General features: G+C 51.2%; 1 protein-coding gene and 1 pseudogene across 2 annotated transcripts; both read right to left on the bottom strand.

Moving 5' to 3' along the window:
- Positions 1–151: 151 nt before the first annotated feature.
- AKAP8 (A-kinase anchoring protein 8) lies at positions 152–21,303 on the bottom strand. 2 transcript variants are annotated; one of them, XR_010653055.2, is made up of 14 exons: positions 21,197–21,303; positions 17,746–17,784; positions 16,177–16,209; positions 15,761–16,034; positions 13,285–13,876; positions 11,703–11,844; positions 9,119–9,166; positions 7,661–7,751; positions 6,995–7,136; positions 4,478–4,571; positions 3,022–3,152; positions 2,829–2,924; positions 1,692–1,864; positions 711–841 (listed from the first exon to the last, which is right to left on the bottom strand). XR_010653055.2 is itself a non-coding variant. In XM_065859250.2 (13 exons), the coding sequence occupies exons 1-13, from the start codon at positions 21,213–21,215 to the stop codon at positions 419–421; spliced, it is 2,124 nt and encodes a 707-aa protein (XP_065715322.2). In that variant the 5' UTR covers positions 21,216–21,303; the 3' UTR covers positions 152–418. The 2 variants fall into 2 exon arrangements, 1 of the variants encoding a protein (XP_065715322.2); XM_065859250.2 differs by lacking the exon at positions 1,692–1,864 and having other exon boundaries at positions 152–841.
- Positions 3,626–3,744, bottom strand: LOC136114029 (5S ribosomal RNA; annotated as a pseudogene).
- Positions 21,304–22,502: the final 1,199 nt, after the last annotated feature.

Consider the following 22,502-nt stretch of genomic DNA (forward strand, 5'->3'; position numbering starts at 1 on the left):
ACCACCCCCCCAACGTGTAGATGCAAATTAATGCGTTTCCCCCTTAAAAAACCCCCCACTTTGGGGCAAAAACCGCACGTTTTCGGCGCCGTTTTTGCCGCGTTTCAACCCAAATCGGCGCCGGGATGGAGCGGATTCATTAATTACAACCTTCCCAAAGCTCAAATTGGTGTTTAATTACCTTTTTCTGTCTAAATCGCCCCAAAAAGCCGCATCCGGAGCGGGGGGGTTTTTTGGGGTAAATTCCTGCGCTTTTCGTCCTAAAACCACCAGGAATGCGGAATTGGCGGCAAACGAAGCAAAACGGGAGGGGGGGTGCTGGTCCCTAACGAAGCGGGCGCGGCCCTCCCGTTAATTAGGAGCCAAATCAGCCCCGTTTTGGGTGGTTTTGGTGGAAAACGGTGGGAAATATTCACAGTTATTCGGTGGGCGCCGCGACGCTCCCGCTCTCCTCATCCCGCCCCTCCGGTTCGTTTTGGGGAGAAATGGGTGATTTTGGGGGGTTTTCCGCATCTTCGGCGGCGCCGGCGGGCGCCGGGGCTTCCGGCGGCACCGCTGATGTCACATCTGACGTCACCTCTGATGTCACCGCTGACGTCACTTCCTCCGGTTCGTCGTCTTGCAGGAACGGGGGCATCAGGAGCTGGTTTTGCTCGCCCAGGTTCTTCAGGAATTCCTCGCGTTTTGGTGATTCCGGGGCAATTTGGGGCGGTTCGGTGGGTTCGGTGGGTTCGGTGGTCACGGTGTCACCCTCGGCGGTCACCGGCGTTTCGGTGGCGCCGCCATCCAGCCCATCATCCACGTCCTGATCGGCGATCTCGTCCGTGAACGGATCTTCCCCCTGCAGGAAACACAACGGGAAACACCACAAATCAGCGCGGCAAACCTTCCCAAATCCAACCAAATCCACCAAAATCCGGCGTGGCAAACCCCCGGAGGATTCGCGGCGAGAGAAGAAGCCGGCGTGGCGATTCGCTTATGGAACCGCGGCCGAAGCGGCGCCGGCGGCTCCGCTCCCCGGGCGGAATTTTGGGCTTAAAGGAGGCGATTTAAATCCAAAGGGCATTTCCGCGCCGCGCGGGGACGGCGCCGACGCTTCCAGCTTCTCGCTCGTCGGCAAACCGAGGAATCCAGGCGCCGGCGTCGCCTCGCCGCACAAGCCCCTCCGTGTTTTGGCCCATTTTATACTCTTTCTCGTGGTTTTTAGGTCGGTTTTTGGCCTCGTTACCTCGCTCCGGCGAATCCCGGCGCAGGAGGACGGGGTGATCTTCACCATGTTCACCATCCCCGTGCAAACCCAAACTCCTCCAAACTCCCGGTATTTTATGGTTTGTTTTCACCGCGCCGGCGCGATCGGCACCAAAACACCGGGGGGGGTTTATTTTAAAGCGGGGAGGATCAAGCGTTCCCCCCGCTTTTTGAATCCCGTGGGTCCATCTCGACCCCTCAGGTGGAGGAGAAACCTCAACGTTCGGGCGGCGCGACCCACGGAAAGGGGGTTAAGCCTGGTTTTACCGGGCGATCCGGCTGCGCCGTCCGCGCTCACGGGGCTGAGCCCCCGCGATTCGGGAGCCTCAAATCGCCTCTTGCTGCGGCCAAGTCCTGGTTTAACTTAACGCCTCGCCCCGCGGCTCCGGCGCTTCCTTGCCCAGAGCGGGTTATTTTATGGCGAAGGCGGCTCTTGGCATTACCTGAGATCCTCAGATTTTCCTCTCCACCCCTTTTCAGGCTGGTTTTGCACCCGGGAATGATACGGAGCCGGCGCCGGGATGGATCCGGAGCTCTCCTCGTGCCGCGGGGTGATTTAATTCTGCCGCCAGCCTTTGATACCGTTGCCCATGAGCTGTGGAGGCGCCTGCGGACCCTGGCAGGGGTAGACGGGAGTTGCACTTGAGCGGTTCCGGCCTTGCGGAAGGTTTATGGTTAATTGCGGTTAATTCTGCGCAGAGGGACGGCGGAGGCGCCGCCTCGCCTGCCCCCTTATTTCGCTCCTGTGGGGTACCGCAGGGTTTTAGTCTCACCCTCCTGCTCAACAGGTACGATAGGCCGGGCTTAAGGGGGAGACGCCGGGTTTAGCGGGGGGGGCGACGCCCGTCCCGCGCCGCCGTCTCAGCTCAAAGTCTCTTTGCACTGGACCCAGCGGGTGGAGTCGCAGGGGTTTAAGTTTTTAGGCTAGGTTTTAGCAGAGACCCGGCATGATGAGAGCGAGCTTAGGCCGGGCTTAGAGCGGAACTAAAGCCCGGGCGCTGGTGGGGCTCGGGGAACGCGCTGCCCCGTTTTGGGGGTGCACGGCTCCCAGCGTTCTGGGCCGGTCGCGGATTCCCAGGGAACGCACCAGTAGCCAAAAGCGCTTCTGTTCCTCTTCGCTTGCCGGAGGAGGTTCCGACCGCACCCGCGCTCACCGGGGAGGCCATTTAAGCCGCGCTTAACCCCCCGCGTGCTGAAGTCTGCGCCTTCCGGGCTTCTTTCTGTCATTCCGAACGCCGGGTTGGATTTAAAAGGAGCCCTAAGCCTGACTTTGCGTTCCGTCTGGGCTCTGAAGATCGGCCGCTTCCCGATGGGAAGAGGTGGGCCATAAAAATCAATGGGGGCCCAGGGCTATTTCCGTTTTGGAGCGTTCGGTAATCGATCTACACGTGCCGGGGGCCGACCGTAGGTACAGTCGGCGAGTCAATCAACCAACGAAACAACAAGAATACAACCAAACCGACATGAGAAACGGCAAAACGCCTACGAGAGAAGCAAGCAGAGCAAGGTTCGCAGACAAAAGGCAGCGGACGTGGCGTCGTGTGGCGGCTCCGGTGCTGCCGGCCCCTCCGTGCACTCACCTTGAGGTATTTCTCCAGCATTTTGACGATGTGTTTGTTGTTCAAGACGCTCTTGGCGACGTGTAAGCTGGTTTTCTTGAACTGCTCCGCAGCCATCTGGGAAGGGAATGAACATGGGGGTCAGTGGATCCTTGTCCGTCTCTGGTTTAGTCTCCCGGTGTGGTTTAAGACCCCGGGGGGGTTTTGGGCTCACCCTGCGGTTGCGGTTGTGGTCGGCGGATCGCAGGTGCCGCTGCAGGAGGTGGTTCTGTGCAGGGATCAACATGTCGCAGGCCAAGCAGTGAGCGGCCTCGATCTTCTTGAAGAAATGCTCCTGGCCGATCCCTGCGGCCCCCCCCCGAAAAACAGAGACGTCAGTTCACGTCCCATTCTCGCCCCTCAACAACCTCAGAGCCCACGTTCATTCCGGTTTCTGCTTCCAGACATAAAACCAATCGCTACGTTGCTCTAAGAGAGGTTTATTTCTTCCTCTAAAACAGATTCGTATGCAGCACCCGCGTATAAGAGGAACAGAGAGAACGGCCCAAGCTACAGGGGTTGAAGGGACCTCAAAGCTCATCCAGTCCAACCCCCCGGAGCGGGAACACCCGGCTGAGGGTACACAGGAACGTGTCCCTGTCCTGGAGCTGAGGGGCCACAACTGCACACACTATTCCAGATGTGACACACTATTCCAGATGTGGCCTCCCCAGGGCAGAGCAGAGGGGCAGGAGAACCTCTCTGACCCACTGATCACCCCCTTCTAATCCCCCCCAGGTCCCATTGGCTTCCTGGCCACAAGGGCCCAGTGCTGGCTCAGCCCACAGCACCCGCTATTCCCAGCTGGTCTCCCATCCAAGCACTGACCGGGCCCGACCCTGCTTAGCTTCCCAGATCAGACGAGATGGGGCATTCTCAGGGTGCTATGGCTGCATATATTATATTTATGTATATATATATATTCCCGAAACATATCCTGATAGTATCTGAACTAAAAGGCAGAGTAGAGGGGCAGGAGAACATCTCTGACCTACTGACCATCCCCCTTCTAATCTACCCCAGGTACCACTGGCCTTCTCGTGGTCTCCCATCCAAGCACTGACCGGGCCCGACCCTGCTTAGCTTCCCAGATCAGATGAGATCGGGCGTTCTCAGGGTGCTATGGCTACATATATTATATATATATACATATATATGTTCCCCGAGCATATCCTGATAGTATCTGAACTAAACCCTTTCTTCAAGGGCAGAGCAGAGGGGCAGGAGAACCTCTCTGACCTACTGACCACCCCCTTCTAATCCCCCCCAGGTCCCATTGGCTTCCTGGCCACAAGGGCCCAGTGCTGGCTCATGGTCACCCTGCTGTCCCCAGGCCCCCCAGCTCCCTTTCCCCTACGCTCTCTCTAACAGCTCATTCCCAACTCACACTGAACCTGGGCTTGTTCTGCCCAGATCCAGACTTTGCACTTGTTCTATTTCACTGAATTTCTCCTCTCCAGCCTGCCCAGGTCTCTGATGGCAGCACAGCTTCCAGTGCCACCACTGCTCCAGCTTGGTGTCACCAGCAAACTGGGTGACACTCACTCTATTCCCTCCTCCAAATCATTGATGAGCTGAGCTTGAGGCACCCAAATCCTTCACCTTTGTGCTGGTCTCTTTGGGTCACTCACCCTTAAAAGGATCCGGTTTCTGTTTCGTTCCCTCTTTCTCCGTCAGCTCCTGGCGCCGCTTCTCGATCTTCTTATTCCGGTTGACGATGTATTCCTGGAAAGGACCAGGACAAAACTCATCCTCCAAACGCATCCAAAGGGAAACGAGCTCTCCAGAGCAAACCAGGATGAGTTAGCGAGACCAGGTGTTTGTCTTCCCCTCCACATCACCGCTAATTTCGACCGAACCGGACCCAAAATGAGCCCCGTTCTTGCAGCACCATCAAATTCCACGTGGGAAAGCCCAAATCTTCGATCAACGCCCCCAAAACGTTGGTCAGCGTCTCAGTTCTCATCTCTCCTTCCTCAGCGTTAGATGTGGGGATGGTGGAAATGATCTCTTGGGTATTAATTTATGGTCTTTCCGTTCGAATTTGCACAATTAACTCCCCCCTCGTGAGCAAAGCAAGGGGGGAAGATGAGTTTGTAGCCCCTTGCGTGCTTGCGTGAGCCTAAAAATCCCAAACTGGGCCTGGAAAGCCCAAATTTCAGCCTAGATATCCCTCATTAAGCCTAAAAATCCCAAATTAAGCCTGGATGTGCCACATGGAGCCTGGAAATCCCAAACTAAGCCTGGAAATCCCCCATTAAGCCTAAATATCCCACATTAAGCCTGGATGTACCACACTATATAGATATCCCAAACTAAGCCTGGACGTCCCACGCTAAGCCTGGATGTCCCTTATTAAGATTAAGACACCCCAAACTAAGCCTGGATGTCTCTCATTAAGATGAGATAACCCACGTTAAACCTGGACGTCCCACATTAAGCCTGGATGTCACTTATTAAGACTAAGACATCCCATATTAAGCCGGGCTGCCTCATGCTAAGCCTCTACATCCCTTATTAAGCCTGCATAACCCAAACTAAGCGTGGACATCCCTTATTAAGCCTACATAACCCAAACTAAGCCTGGACGTCCCTTATTAAGCCTAGATGACCCAAACTAAGCCTGGACATCCCTTATTAAGCCTAGATGACCCAAACTAAGCCTGGACATCCCTTATTAAGCCTAGATGACCCAAACTAAGCCTGGATGCCCCTTATTAAGCCTAAATGACCCAAACTAAGCCTGGACACCCCAGACTAAGCCTGGATGCCCCTTATTAACCCTAAATGATCCAAACTACGCCTGGACATCCCTTATTAAGAAAGACTACAACACTCCAAACTATGCCTGGATGTCCCTTATTAAGCCTAGATAACCCAAACTAAGCCTGGATGCCCCATGCTAAGCCTGGATGTCCCTTATTAATCCTAGATGACCCACGCTAAGCCTGGACGTCCCACGCTAAGCCTGGACGTGCCTTATTAATCCTAAATGACCCAAACTAAGCCTGGATATCCCAGACTAAGCCTCGACACCCCATGCTAAGTCTGGATGTCACTTATTAAGCCTGGACGTCCCTTATTAAGCCTGGATGACCCAAACTAAGCCTGGATGTCCCTTGCTAAGCCTGGATGACCCAAACTACGCCTGGACATCCCTTATTAAGAAAGACTAAGACACTCCAAACTAAGCCTAAATGACCCAAACTAAGCCTGGACGTCCCATGCTAAGCCTGGATATCCCTTATTAAGCCTAGATGACCCAAACTAAGCCTGGACACCCCACGCTAAGCCTGGACATCCCACGCTAAGCCTGGACGTGCCTTATTAAGCCTAAATGACCCAAACTAAGCCTGGACGTCCCATGCTAAGCCTGGATATCCCTTATTAAGCCTAGATGACCCAAACTAAGCCTGGACACCCCACGCTAAGCCTGGACATCCCACGCTAAGCCCGGACATCCCACGCTAAGCCTGGACATCCCACGCTAAGCCTAGTTGACCCAAACTAAGCCTGGACGCCCCACGCTAAGCCTGGACGTCCCTTATTAAGCCTAGATGACCCAAACTAAGCCTGGACGTCCCTTATTAAGCCTAGATGACCCAAACTAAGCCTGGACGTCCCTTATTAAGCCTAGATGACCCAAACTAAGCCTGGACATCCCTTATCAAGCCTAGATGACCCAAACTAAGCCTGGATGCCCCACATTAGGCCTGGACATCCCTTATTAAGCCTGGATGACCCAAACTAAGCCTGGACATCCCTTATTAAGCCTGGATGACCCAAACTAAGCCTGGACATCCCTTATTAAGCCTAGATGACCCAAACTAAGCCTGGTCATCCCATACTAAGCCTAGAGCACCCAACCGAAGCCTGGAGCACCCAACCGAAGCCTGGAGCACCCAACCGAAGCCTGGAGCACCCAACCGAAGCCTGGAGCACCCAACCGAAGCCTGGAGCACCCAACCGAAGCCTGGAGCACCCAACCGAAGCCTGGAGCACCCAACCTAGGCCTGGAGCACCCAACCTAGGCCTAGAGCACCCAGCTTAAGCCTAGAGTACCCAGCCTAAGCCTGGAGCACCCAGCCTAAGCCTGGCCATCCCAGCGGCCACCGGAAGGGCTGCGTTGAAAGCGAGCAGCCCCGTACCTGCAGGAACTCGACGGTTTTGTCGGGGAGCTTGGTGCCGATGTAGCGCAGGGTCTCCTTGTGGAACTTGCTCTGGAGGTGCTTCTGGATCTCCTCCTCCTCAAAACTGCGGAACTTGCAGACGGAACAGGCAAACTGGATCCTAAACGGGCGGCGAATTAGGAACGGGCTCAGCTTAACGAGAACATCAACACAGAGACGGCACCGGCGCGTTGTAGTTTTCCACCTCTTTGTTTTCCCACCCAATTTTACTTTGTAATGGTTGTAAAACCTGCGCCTACGTCTCCGTAAAACCTGGTTTATGCTACAGGACTGGACATTAAAACCCCGCAGGAGTTTAAAAGCAACCGGAGAAATCGCAAGGGCGGGAGGTGAATTAAACTCTTGGAGATTAAAATCATCTCCTTGGGGTGGGAGAGACCCAACGTATAGAAACATCAATAATTTAGCCTTATTTTAATACTAAAGCTGCACATAACAACATTAAAACATCCTCTGAATGTATAGATTATTGCTTATAGACACCACGGTGTTCTCGTCTTAAAACAGTCGTAAAACACACGAAAACGGGGGAATTAATGGGTTGAAATCGGCAAGCGGAGCCCCAAACCGGGATCACGGGGAGGAATAACCGGGGTATATATTTGTATTATTAACATTATTCACCTGTCCATAGCGCGATCCCGCATCCGATCTCTTCTCCGCTGCTTCTCCCTCTTCTTCTTCACCTCCTCATCGTCATCTTCACAACCAGATGCTGCAATGGAAAAGGATAAATCGGAATTATTGTGGTTACAAATCGCCCACGTCGATCACCGAGGGATTTTGGGACCCAAAAGCCTTTCACGGAAAGGCAAAAGATTATTAAAGGATGGGAAGTGGCATTGGAGGGAAACCAGGATATAAAACCACCTTTTAATTAGGTTTGTCTCTCGTTAATCGTCATTTCGTCAATAAAACTTGGGGTGACGATGAGGCCTTTAGAGAAACGCAGTGATTTAATAAAACCAACCATCAGGGAATATTCTGCCTATTAAATTATTGGGTGTTTTGTAGAAATGGTTTAGAAACAACTTCTGTTGAATTCACTCAGCAACAAGTGAATATTTTAGATGGATTTTTGGGATCTGCAGCGGAAAACGCGGGGAAAAGGGACTTTCCCAACACCCCCTCGGTTTCCTCTTCATTTGAGAAGCCACGACTTGGTTTTATTCGCCTCGTATTCTTTGAATTGAGCTGAATATGGGATAAAGTGAGAATTGAACATGCAGCTCCCATAGTTTAACCCTAAAAACAACCTCAACGCGGTGAGAAAATCCCATCTGTGGTTTTGCTGTGTTGTGACCCATAAAGGACGATCCCAAAGCAGCTCAAGATGTTTCAGCTGCTTCACACAACACCTTGTTTTATATGAAGTGTTCTAATGCACCTCGATACGTCCCTATTGATTAATAAAAACGAACCAGTGATTGAAATAAACTCAATAATATCAATGAAATAATAGAAACTAAATCAAATCAATTAACAGCATCGCCTGTTTGGTATTGAAGGCCATGGGGCACGCGCGGGGTTAATCCAATAGGGGTAACGCACCAAATTCAGCCGCTAAACGGACCCGGATCTCCTGGAAAAGAGAAACACAAAAGGCACCGTGGTTATTTTGGGGGGCTTGGGGGTTCCCGGCGCGACGTTTGGGGATTAAAACCCCATTTTAATGCGAAAATAGCGCCGTTTTTAATCTATGGGGTTGTAGTCGCTGCCGATCGGCGCTTGTTGCTGTGTTTTTAATGTATAGCTTGTCGCTATACATTTAAATAGTTGGGAGATGCCCAAAGGAGCAATGAGTGAAGGCAGCGAATAAAACACGCGGCAACGAGCCCGAATGAGGAGAGGAAGCGACCGCTAATTGGAATTCGGGCCTAACGAGCCGCGCCGGGAGCACAAGCGCAGCATCCAACCATTCATTATAAGGCCAAGGAAACGATAAGGAGCAAATATTCCACAATATATAGGCTTAAAATGGCACTTATGGGGGTTAAATGTTCGGCCCCTCGGCGCGGCGGAAAGAGCGAAGGGATCGCTTGAATATTCGCCATAAAACTCATCAAAAGGAGCTACTTACACCTTTATCGGCTTCGTCTGCGGATTTGTCCTCCCCGTCGCCTTCGTCTGCTGCGGGAAGGCAAAATAATCATCGTTTATAAGATGTTGGGGGGGGGTTTGTCTCATTTAATGCTCCAAGGGGTCTAAGAAAGCATCGGGAAGTGGGATAACGGCTCAAAACGCCCGTGAGGTCACCAAGGGCTCGCTGGGTGCTCTTGGAAGTTGTCCCGATGGTCACGATGTTTTGGGCCCCGTGGGCATGAAAGACGTAGATTATAAAACCTATAGAGTGTTATAACAACGCTAAGGCCTAAAATCAGAGAATCCCAGAATGGACTGGGTTGGAAAAGCCCTCAGAGATCATCCAGTCCAAGCCTTGGTCCAACTCCAGTCCATTGACCAGATCATGGCACTAAGCGCCATGTCCAGTCTCAGTTTAAGACCCTCCAGGGCCTCCCTGGGCAGCCATTCCAATGCTGACCACTCTCTCTGCAAAGCATTGCTTCCTAATCTCCAGCCTAAGTTTAAGTTTAAGCCCCCTTGTCCTATTGCTGACTGCCTGGGAGAAGAGCCCAATCCCCACCTGGCTCTACCTTCCCTTCAGGTGGTTCTAGAGAGTGCTGAGCTCAGCTCTAAGCCTCCTCTTCTCCAGCCTAAACAAGCCCAGCTCCCTCAGCCTCTCCCCATAGGTTCAAGTCCCTTCCCCAGTCTTGTTGCTCTTCTCTGGACCCGCTCCAGCACCTCAATCCTGACCTGAGGGGCCCAGAACTGAGCACAACACTCCAGGTGTGGCCTCCCCAATGCAGAGCACAGGGGAAGCACCACTGCCCTTGTCCTGCCGACTACGCCGTTTTGGATCCAGGACAGGACCCCATTGGCCTTCTTGGCCACACTGTTGGCTCGTGTTGAGCTTCCTGGCCATTCGTCCCCCAGGTCCCTTCCAGCCACTCTGTGCCCAGCCTGGAGCACTGCAGGGGGTTGTTGTGGCCACTTGGCCTTGTTGAACTTCATCCCATTGGGATCAGCCCATTCTTCCAGTCTATCCAGATCCCTCCTGCCTTGCAGCAGCTCCACACTCCCTCCCAGCTTGGTGTCAGCATGGCGGTCTCAATCCCCTCATCTAAATCATCAATAAATATGTTAAATACCTTTGAATGGGACAATTATGGGTTAATTGAGAGATAAACCACTGAAAATTGGGGGAAAAAGGGTTGTGTTGGGGGGGGTTCTCCCATTTAATGCTCCAAGGGGCCTAAAAATTACCAGAAAGGGGGATAATGGCTCAAAACACCCGTGAGGTCATCAAGTGCTCACTGGGTGCTCTTGGAATTTGTCCTGATGTTCACGATGTTTTGGGCCCCATGGCCACGAAATACAGAGATTATAAACCCTATAGTGTGTTATAACAATGCTAAGGGTTAAAAAGCTTTGAATGGGACAATTATGGGTTAATTGAGAGATAAATCATTGAAAATTGGGGGGAAAGGGTTGTGTTGGGAGGGGGGTTTCTCCCATTTAACGCTCCAAGAGGCCTAAAAATCACCAGAAAGGGGGATAATGGCTCAAAACACCCGTGAGGTCACCAAGGGCTCACTGGGCGCTCTTGGAAATTGTTCTGATGTTCACGATGTTTTGGGCCCCATGGCCACGAAATACATAGATTATAAACCCTATAGAGTGTTATAACAATGCTAAGGGTTAAAAAGCTTTGAATGGGACAATTATGGGTTAATTGAGAGATAAATCATTGAAAATTGGGGGGAAAGGGTTGTGTTGGGAGGGGGGTTTCTCCTATTTAACGCTCCAAGGGGCCTAAAAATCACCAGAAAGGGGGATAACGGCTCAAAACACCCGTGAGGTCACCAAGGGCTCACTGGGCGCTCTTGGAAATTGTTCTGATGTTCACGATGCATTGGGCCCCATGGCCATGAAATACATAGATTATAAAACCTATAGAGTGTTATAACAACACTAAGGGCTAAAAAGCTTTGAATGGGACAATTATGGGTTAATTGAGAGATAAATCATTGAAAATTGGGGGGAAAGGGTTGTGTTGAGGGGGGTTTCTCCTATTTAATGCTCCAAGGGGCCTAAAAATCACCAGAAAGGGGGATAACGGCTCAAAACACCCGTGAGGTCACCAAGGGCTCACTGGGCGCTCTTGGAAATTGTTCTGATGGTCACGATGCTTTGGGCCCCATGGCCATGAAATACAGAGATTATAAAACCTATAGAGTGTTATAACAACGCTAAGGGCTAAAAAGCTTTGAATGGGACGATTATGGGTTAATTGAGAGATAAATCATTGAAAATTGGGGGGAAAGGGTTGTGTTGGGGGGGGTTTCTCCTATTTAACGCTCCAAGGGGCCTAAAAATCACCAGAAAGGGGGATAACGGCTCAAAACACCCGTGAGGCCACCAAAGGCTCACTGGGCGCTCTTGGAATTTGTCCCGATGTTCACGATGTTTTGGGTGTTGAATTTTGCCTGTGGCAACGAAATACGCAGATTATCAGAACGCTAAGGGCTAAAAAACCTTTGAATGGGATAATTATGGGTTAATTGAGGGATAAAGCGGTGAAGACGGAGGGGAAAGGTGAAGGTACCGTTGTCGGAGTCGTCGGCGTCGCTGTCGCTCTTGGCCTGTTTGCTGTCGGGTTCGTCGCCGCTCTGCGACTGCTTGCGCTTGCGGGCGCCGTCGCCCTCCAGCCGCCCGCCCGAGCGGCTCCGGAAGCCTCTTCTCTTGGGCTGAAATGCCAAGAAATTGGTTAACATCAAGCTTAAAATCCAAGTGTTCAGCCCCGTCGCTATGGGTGAAATTCGTGGTGTCCCGCGGGGGGATTTGGGGTGTTAAAGGATTTCTAGGGGTGTTAAAGGATGTATAGGGGGGTTGAGGCCCTGATGAGTGGGTGTGGGACACAGGGAGAGCTCAGAGGGCTTATTTTAGGTGCAGATTGGTATTTTTTATATATATATATATATTTATAGGAATGTGTGTGTGCATGTAGAGATAAATACATACATACACATATACACACACACATATATATATGTAAGTATATAAATGGCGACATTTTGCTCTATCCAGTGATATTGAAATTCTTTCCAGAGGTTCTATTTTAGGTGCAAATTGGTGTTTTTCACATATATATATATATAAATATTCGTGTGTATGTAGACATATACAGAGAAACAATACATATATATTATTTGTGTGTGTGTATATATATTTGTATGCACATATACACACACACACACACACATATATATACACGTGTGTATATATATATGGGGACATTCTGCTCTGTCCAGGGAAATGTAAATGATTTCCATAGCTTCTATTTTAGGTGCAAATGGGTGGTTTATATATATATATATATATATATATATATATATGTGTATATGTGTGTGTGTGTAGTGTGTGTGTATAGATACATTTTTTATATATATATCTATATATGAGGACATTCTGCTCTATCCAGGGAATATATTATATATATATACACACTACATGTGTATATATATATATATGGGGACATTCTGCTCTACCCAGGGAATATATATTATTTTTATATATATACATATATACACACACACACACTATATATATATATATACACACACATATATATATACACACACACACACATATATATATATATATATATATACATACATATATATATATATGGGTACATTCTGTTCTATCCAGGGAATATATAATATATATATGTAATATATATATGGGGACATTCTGCCCTATTCAGGGAATATATTTTTAAGATATATATACACATATACATACATACATACACACACACATATGTATATATAAAATATATACATACATATATAAAATATATACATATACACACGTATACATATATATACACACACACATACATACACATATATATATATACACACACATGTATATATACATATATATATATATATACACACATACATATATGGGGACATTCTGCTCTATCCAGGGAAATTTAAATGACTTTCCGAGCTTCTATTTTAGGTGTAAACGGGTGGTTTACATATATATATTTTTATATATATATATATATGTATGTGTGTATGTAGATAGATATATATATAAATATATATATAAAAATGGGGACATTCTGCTCTATCCAGGGAAATCTCCCCCGTTTCCCCCCGCCTTGTCCAACTTACAGCGAGCGTGTTGAGGTGCCAGGGCGCGCCGCCCGCGCGCTCCCGGTTGCGCTGCCGCCCCATCCCGTACGGCGCGTTCCCGTACCGGCCCATGCCCGCCATCCCCATGGCTCCGTAGTCGTAGTCGCCGTAATCGCCGTAATCTCCATAATCTCCGTAATCCCCATAATCCCCATAGTCACCGTAATCGCCGTAGTCGCCATAATCGCCGTAATCGGGGACAAGCGCTTGGGAGAAGAGGGACGGGAGGCGGTTGGAGCCGCCGCCGCCCATCCCGCGCCCGCCCATGTAGTTGAGCTCGTTCCACCGCGCCGAGAGCCGCTCGGAGCTGGACGACGGCATCAAGTGCTCGGAGCGGTTGAATCCGCCCGAGCGGCCGCGGTTCGGAGCGCGGTTCTGGCCCCGGCCGCGGATCAGCCCGTAGTTGTTCCCCCGGTTGCGGGATTGATCCCGGCGGGCGTCGAATTGGCCGCCGAAGGAGTCGCCGCGCTCGGCGGCCGCGTCGCCGTAGTCGTAGCCGGGGCGGAACACGTCGCGGTCGTTGAGCGAGGGCCGCGAGTCGTACGAGTCGAAGGATTCGAAGCGGAAGGAGCTGCGGGGGGACGACAATTGGGACCTAAATTAACACCTTATGTGTGTTTGAGTCCGTTTGTATCGCAACCTAAATGTCTTTGGCCAGAAAAATAGGGTTACAATGTTTATAAACTCAGCCTAACCATCATTTTCTGCACCTGCTCCAGCTTGATTTACTCTCCCTTAATACGTTTTTATATATACATATAAATATATATCTAAACACATATATATATATAAAATATGTGCATGTATGAGTGCGGTTAAACAATAAGAGTCAAGCCCATTTTCTAGGGAGTGAACGCTGGATCGCGCTAGAGCAACCAGAATAGCTAAATCTGGATTTATAGTCATTAGAAGACTCGGTATGTTTAATATATATATATATATATATATATATATACATATTAATAAAAAAGCTGCGCTGCGCCTGTGCAGCCAGAACAGCTTGATCTGAATTTACAGCGGTTAAAAGCCTTGATATGTTTGAGATTTAGAGATTGATATGGAGAGAGACAGACAGACAGACAAAGACACACACGCAGACGGACAGAGAGAGAGAGATATCTCTATATATAGATATAGATATATAAAGAGATAGATATCTCTAGATATAGAGAGAGATAGAGGATATAGAGAGAGATCGAGGATATAGAGAGAGAGATAGAGGATATAGAGAGAGAGATAGAGGATATAGAGAGAGAGAGGATATAGAGAGAGAGATAGAGGATATAGAGAGAGAGATAGATATCTCTACATATAGATATATATGATATAGAGATAGAGATAGATATCTCTACATATATAGATATATGATAGATAATAGATATAGATATCTCTACATATAGATATAGATAGATATAGACATATATATCTCTACATATAACTATAGATAGATAGATACAGACGTATATATCTCTACATATAGATATAGATAGACATAGACGTAGATATCTTTACATATATAGATAGATATAGATAGATATAGATGTAGATATCTCTACATATAGATATAGATATCTCTACATATAGATATAGATAGACATAGATATCTCTATATAGATATAGATAGACGGATAGATATAGACATAGATATCTCTCTATATAGGTAGAGATAGACACAGACGGATAGATATAGACATAGATATCTCTCTATATAGATAGAGATAGACATAGACGGATAGATATAGACACAGATATCTCTCTATATAGATAGAGATAGACATAGACGGATAGATATAGACATAGATATCTCTACATATAGATAGAGATAGACATAGACGGATAGATATAGACATAGATATCTCTACATATAGATAGACATAGACGGATAGATATAGACATAGATATCTCTCTATATAGGTAGAGATAGACATAGACGGATAGATATAGACATAGATATCTCTCTATATAGATAGAGATAGACATAGACGGATAGATATAGACACAGATATCTCTCTATATAGATAGAGATAGACATAGACGGATAGATATAGACATAGATATCTCTCTATATAGATAGAGATAGACATAGACGGATAGATACAGACATAGATATCTCTCTATATAGATATAGACATAGACGGATAGATATAGACATAGATATCTCTCTATATAGATAGAGATAGACATAGACGGAGACATAGATATCTCTCTATATAGATAGAGATAGACATAGACGGAGACATAGATATCTCCCTATATATGTAAAGTATGGACATATCTGCATACAGGTAAAACAATGAGAGTCAAGCTCATTTTCCAGGCAGCGAACGCTGCGTCGCGTCTGCGCAACCACAACAGCTTAATCTGGTTTTAGAGCAGTTAAAAGCCTTAATATTTGTTATATATATAGATATATATAAATATGGACATATATATGGACAGGTAAAGCCACTGTCACCTCTCCTGCTCGTCCAGCCCGTCACCGGCGGCGCTGCCCTCTTTGGACAGCATGTCCAGGCGCTGGTTGATCTTGGCGATGATGGAGTCGGAGCTCTCGGTGGGCACGGGCTCGGCGCCATAGGACGGGATGGTTGCGGCCACGCCGGCGCTCAGCCCCAGCTCCGCGCCCTTGGGCGGCTCCCAGCCGCCGGAGCCGCCGGCCGCGTAGTTGTAAGTGGCCGCGGTGTTGGTGGCTGTGGTTTGGGGGTTGTAGTAGTCGTAGCCTTCATAGCCTGAAATTAAACACAATCAAATTAATGTTAAGATTATAAAGATGGTGGAGGAGTTGTTGAGATGCAAATGGAGGGTGGCAGGGTGAGGAACATGAGGGTGAACGGTGGGCTCGGAAGGGGGGGAAAGGGATGCAGCGCTCACCTTGCCAGCTCGGAGCGTTGGCCGCGTAGGTACCTGAAGCGGAGCAAAGGAAAAGGGGTCAGCGTAAAGCAGTGGAGCGTGAGACTCAATAGGAATCATTCTGTTTAACTGAGGGGAAAGGGGGAAAAGGGGGGAAAACCGGGGCAAGAAAAAAGGGGGGGGAAAGGGAGGGGTGGGAAGGGGAAGGGGAAAAAGGGGGGGGGGAAGGGGAAGGGGAAAAAGGGGGGGGGAAGGGGAAAAAGGGGGGGGGAAGGGGAAAAAGGGGGGGGGAAGGGGAAAAAGGGGGGGGGAAGGGGAAAAAGGGGGGGGGAAGGGGAAAAAGGGGGGGGGAAGGGGAAAAAGGGGGGGGGAAGGGGAAAAAGGGGGGGGGAAGGGGAAAAAGGGGGGGGGAAGGGGAAAAAGGGGGGGGGAAGGGGAAAAAGGGGGGGGGAAGGGGAAAAAGGGGGGGGGAAGGGGAAAAAGGGGGGGGGAAGGGGAAAAAGGGGGGGGGAAGGGGAAAAAGGGGGGGGGAAGGGGAAAAAGGGGGGGGGAAGGGGAAAAAGGGGGGGGGAAGGGGAAAAAGGGGGGGGGAAGGGGAAAAAGGGGGGGGGAAGGGGAAAAAGGGGGGGGGAAGGGGAAAAAGGGGGGGGGAAGGGGAAAAAGGGGGGGGGAAGGGGAAAAAGGGGGGGGGAAGGGGAAAAAGGGGGGGGAAGGGGAAAAAGGGGGGGGAAGGGGAAAAAGGGGGGGGGAAGGGGAAAAAGGGGGGGGGAAGGGGAAAAAGGGGGGGGGAAGGGGAAAAAGGGGGGGGGAAGGGGAAAAAGGGGGGGGGAAGGGGAAAAAGGGGGGGGGAAGGGGAAAAAGGGGGGGGGAAGGGGAAAAAGGGGGGGGGAAGGGGAAAAAGGGGGGGGGAAGGGGAAAAAGGGGGGGGGAAGGGGAAAAAGGGGGGGGGAAGGGGAAAAAGGGGGGGGGAAGGGGAAGGGGAAAAAGGGGGGGGGAAGGGGAAGGGGAAAAAGGGGGGGGGAAGGGGAAGGGGAAAAAGGGGGGGGGAAGGGGAAGGGGAAAAAGGGGGGGGGAAGGGGAAGGGGAAAAAGGGGGGGGGAAGGGGAAGGGGAAAAAGGGGGGGGGAAGGGGAAGGGGAAAAAGGGGGGGGGAAGGGGAAGGGGAAAAAGGGGGGGGAAGGGGAAGGGGAAAAAGGGGGGGAAGGGGAAGGGGAAAAAGGGGGGGGAAGGGGAAGGGGAAAAAGGGAGGGGGAAGGGGAGGGGGAAAAAGGGGGGGGAAGGGGAAGGGGGAAAAAGGGGGGGGAAGGGGAAGGGGGAAAAAGGGGGGGGGAAGGGGAAGGGGGAAAAAGGGGGGAAGGGGAAGGGAAAAAGGGGAGAAGGGGAAGGGAAAAAGGGGAGAAGGGGGCAGGGAAAAAGGGGAGAAGGGGAAGGGAAAAAGGGGAGAAGGGGGCAGGGAAAAAGGGGAGAAGGGGGGGTGGGAGAAAAAGGGGGGAAAGGGGGGCAGGGAAAAAAGGGGGGGAAGAGGGTGGGGAAAAAAGGGGGGGAAGAGGGGGGCGGGGAAAAAAGGGGGACAAAGGAAGCAGAAACTCACCCTGAGCATTGGTGGCGCCGGCGTTCCAGGTGCCGTAACCTGCAAAACAGACACCGGGCGATCAGAGGGATAAACCCCAATTCCAGCCTCCCAAAGCCTGGCTTGAAACCAGAGCTCAGTTCTAAAGCTCCCTGGTTGAGCCTGAGCATGGAAATTAGGGATAAACCCCAACTGCAGCCTCCCTAAGCCTGACTTGAAACCAGAGCTCCCCGGTTGTGTCAGAGAAGAGAAATTGAGGATAAACCCCAATTCCAGCCTCTCAAGGCCTGACGTGAAACCAGAGCCCAGTTCTAAAGCTCCCCAGTTGTGTCTGAGCATGGAAATTAAGGATAAACCCCAACTGCAGCCTCCCTAAGCCTGACTTTAAACCAGAGCTCCCCAGTTGTGTCAGAGAACAGAAATTGAGGATAAACCCCAATTCCAGCCTCCCTAAGCCTGACTTTAAACCAGAGCTCCCTGGTTGTGTCAGAGAAGAGAAACTGAGGATAAACCCCAATTCCAGCCTCCCAAAGCCTGACTTGAAACCAGAGCTCCCAGGTTGAGCCTGAGCATGGAAATTAAGGATAAACCCCAACTGCAGCCTCCCTAAGCCTGACTTGAAACCAGAGCTCCCAGGTTGAGCCTGAGCATGGAAATTAAGGATAAACCCCAACTGCAGCCTCCCTAAGCCTGACTTGAAACCAGAGCTCCCCAGTTGTGTCAGAGAACAGAAATTGAGGATAAACCCCAATTCCAGCCTCCCTAAGCCTGACTTTAAACCAGAGCTCAGTTCTAAAGCTCCCTGGTTGAGCCTGAGCATGGAAATTAAGGATAAACCCCCAATTCAGCATCCCAAAGCCCAACTTGAAACAAGAGCTGCCCAGTTGAGCCTGAGCATCGAAACTGAGGATAAACTCCAACTGCAGCCTCCCAAAGCCTGGCTTGAAACCAGAGCCCAGTTCTAAAGCTCCCCAGTTGTGCCCGAGCATGGAAATTTAGGCTAAACCCCAATTCCAGCCTCCCAAAGCCTGACTTGAAACCAGAGCTCCCAGGTTGAGCCTGAGCATGGAAATTAAGGATAAACCCCAACTGCAGCCTCCCTAAGCCTGACTTGAAACCAGAGCTCCCAGGTTGAGCCTGAGCATGGAAATTAAGGATAAACCCCAACTGCAGCCTCCCTAAGCCTGACTTGAAACCACAGCTCAGTTCTAAAGCTCCCTGGTTGTGTCAGAGAACAGAAATTAAGGCTAAACCCCAATTCCAGCCTCCCAAAGCCTGACTTGAAGCCAGAGCTCCCTGGTTGTGTCAGAGAAGAGAAATTGAGGATAAACCCCAACTCCAGCCTCCCAAAGCCTGGCTTGAAACCAGAGCTCAGTTCTAAAGCTCCCTGGTTGTGTCAGAGAACAGAAATTCAGGCTAAACCCCAATTCCAGCCTCCCAAAGCCTGACTTGAAACCAGAGCCCAGTTCTAAACTCCCTCCTCCACCTCTAGAAACAAAACCCCTGAGCACAGGCCATCGTATCGAGTGACACCACGTCCCCCGTTGTCACCGGCACCCGGACACGCTCGTTGGCACCAAAAACTGGCAACACAAACCCAAATCAGCTTCTCCGTGGGTCGGTCGATCTGTTTTTCACCCATCGACACCAAAACCAGGCCCAGCCCTCGTGTTATCGTCCCCAAGCAGCTGTCAGCTCCAAACGAGCTCCTCCCCTTTGCTTCTTAATCCATCCGGTAATTCAGGCAGTAAAACCAGGTCTAACGCAAAACCTGGAGGCAAACGGAGGCTGTTTGGCCCCAAACGCCTCGTTTCCCGGCCAAACCTCCACATTCTATAGGATGAGGCTCCTCGTGGTTCATCCCCATGCGTACGCATTGGTATCGGGCTCGCTGAGACACATCGCGTTCATCCACAATTATCACATTATTTCAATAAATTAATTCATCTGCGTTAAGCCAAGACCTCGAGTTTTCAAAGCAAAGACCTCAAGCTTTCGCTCCATCTTATAACCACAATAATTAAGAGCTTGGTGGTTAATTAACTCACTCGTAAGGCTCAATTATAAAGGGCGCTCTCCTCCAAGCTGCTTCACTCTCCCCAGGTGTTTATTGGGCTTGGCAAACAAAAACCAGCACTTGTAGGATTCAACCCACGTTTTGGGTGGTTTTAATCCAATCGCAGCTTCTCACCTCATTTTTACACCTTAAGAATGGATTTAAACGCTTTAAAAGCATTTAAGAGCAGCTTGTCAAGAGGTTCGTCCTCAAGGTGATGTCTGGATGAATTATGAACGATCTCCATAGGAAAAGCGCCGCATGGGGTCTCGTGAACTTAATAAAACACCCACAGAAGCGGTTGGTGTGGGTTATAAAATCCAACCGGTGTCGTAATTATGGTCTAAAGACCAAGGAGGCGTTTTAAATAGCGAAGTAAAAGCCGTTTTTGTGCGTCTCTAAATGAGCTTCACCGAGGGGCTTGAATATCCATGCGTTCAGCGTTGATTTCCTTCCAGTTTGGTAAAAAGGTATAAAATAAACAGCCAAGGAGGACTCGGTGTTTGCTGCAGGGTTTTCCCCTCATAAATTGCATCCATAAAGGTAATAACAGTGTTTTCAGCGCTGGTTTGGTGCCAGTCGGTGGTTTCTTGGGCTCCGTTTGGTGAATCGATGTTAAACCGGAGGGAAAAGGCTCAGGGGTGAAACCACGAGTGGGTGTCTGAGCTTTCGTGGGGTGTTATTGTGGAGTTAAAGAATCATTTCGGGTGGAAAAGTCCCTCAATATTGAGTCCAATCATAATCTGTCACTAAATGTCCCCAAGAAGCTCATGGATTCGACCCCCATCCCAGGGATGGCGGCTCCACCACCGCCCTGAGCAGCCTCTTCCAACACCCAAAAACCCTTTTGGGAGGGAGTTTTTCCTCCCATCCAACCGCTGCTGCTTCCCCCGGGGGATTTTCGGCCGCCCCCGCGGTGAAGCCGCTACGGGGTGGGGGGCAGTTGATCCATGAGGAGATTCCCCCCCCTTCCCCATTAAACCCCCCGGGACCCCCCAAAAGGGACCGGGTCCCCTCAGAGGCCTCGGGGGAGGCGGGAAAGGGCCGCACGCGGCGGGGGGCGTGGCCGCGCGGCCGCCATTTTGTGTCGTCTTCAGAAATGGGACCGGCTCCATTTCCGCCCCCCCCCCACCGCCTCACACAACAACCCCGCCAGGCGGCCCCCCCCACACCCTCCCGCCCTTACTAGCACCCGCCCACCAATCAGCGACGCCCTAGCGCGGAGCGACGCGGCGTTCAACCAATCAACGGCGGCGCCCCCCCTCCTCATGGGAGGCGGGCACAACGCCTCCCGTAGGGGGTTGACTCCCCGCCGCCGCGGGGAAGCGACGCTGAGGCGGCGGGGGAAGCGAGGCGCCGACCCCGGGGAAGGGAAGGGCCGGTCCCCGAGGCGCCCCGGGACCGCCCCGCACCTACCGCCGTATCCCTGCTCCATCGCTGCCCTCCGCCTCCGGCCAGCGGCACCGCACTGCCCGCCCGCTGCGCAGGCGCACGGCGCCCGCCGCCCATTGGCCGCTGCGTCCGCTCTGGCCCGCCCACGAAGCTCTTCATTGGCCGTGCTCCAGAAGCCCGCCCCCCGCGCCTGCCATTGGCCGAGCTCGCCACTGAGCAGCCCGCCCTTTTCGTCATGCAGCCCCCGAGCCTATTGGTGGAGGCGCTGCCTCCGTGCCTGTCAATCACAGCCATTCCCTGTCCTGATTGGGCGGCGGCGCGGGGCGCGCCTGCTCAGGGTGGATCATGGCGCTGCGGGTCTGGGGCGCAGTGCGGGCCTTCACCCCGCACCTTCGCCTCTCGGCTCCTAAAGGGGCCCTTCAATGTCCCCAGAGTCCCTTGAGGCGCCGGCCATGACACCAGGGGCTGCTCCAGCTCAGCTCCAGCCCCTCAAGTTACCATGCAGTTATAATTATTAATGGACTATCAATTACCCTCAACTCCAGCCCCTCAGCGATGGTTCCTCCACCTCCTCAGTGACAGCTCCTCCATCTCCATCCCATCCCCTCAGCTATAGTTCCCCCATCCCATCCCATCCCATCCCATCCCATCCCATCCCCTCAGCAATGGCTCCCCCATCCCTCCCATCCCATCTCCTCAGTGACAGCTCCCCCATCCCATCCCATCCCATCCCATCCCCTCAGCAATGGCTCCTCCCTCCCATCCCATCAGCCACGGCTTCTCCATCCCATCTCATCCCCTTAGTGACAGCTCCCCCATCCCATCCCATCCCATCCCATCCCATCCCATCCCATCCCATCCCATCCCCATAGCAATGGCTCCTCCATCTCATCCTCAGGGACAGCTCCTCTATCTCCATCCCATCCCATCCCCTCAGCAATGGCTCCCCCATCCCATCCCATGCCATCCCATCCCATCCCATGCCATCCCATCAGCGACAGCTCCTCCATCCCATCCCATCCCCTCAGTGATGGCTCCTCCATCCCATCCCATCCCAACCCCTCAGCGATGGCTCCTCCATCCCATCCCATCAGCGATGGCTCCTCCATCCCATCCCCTCAGTGATGGTTCCTCTATCCCATTCCATTCCATCCCATCCCATCAGCAACGGCTCCTCCCTCCCACCCCCTCAGTGATGGCTCCTCCATCCCATCCCATCCCATCCCATCCCATCCCATCCCATCCCATCCCATCCCATCCGCGATGGCTCCTCCATCCCATCCCCTCAGCAACGGCTCCTCCATGTCATCCCATCCCACCCCATCCCATC

Source organism: Patagioenas fasciata, chromosome 32 (genome assembly GCF_037038585.1).
Source record: "Patagioenas fasciata isolate bPatFas1 chromosome 32, bPatFas1.hap1, whole genome shotgun sequence".
NCBI lineage: Eukaryota > Metazoa > Chordata > Aves > Columbiformes > Columbidae > Patagioenas > Patagioenas fasciata.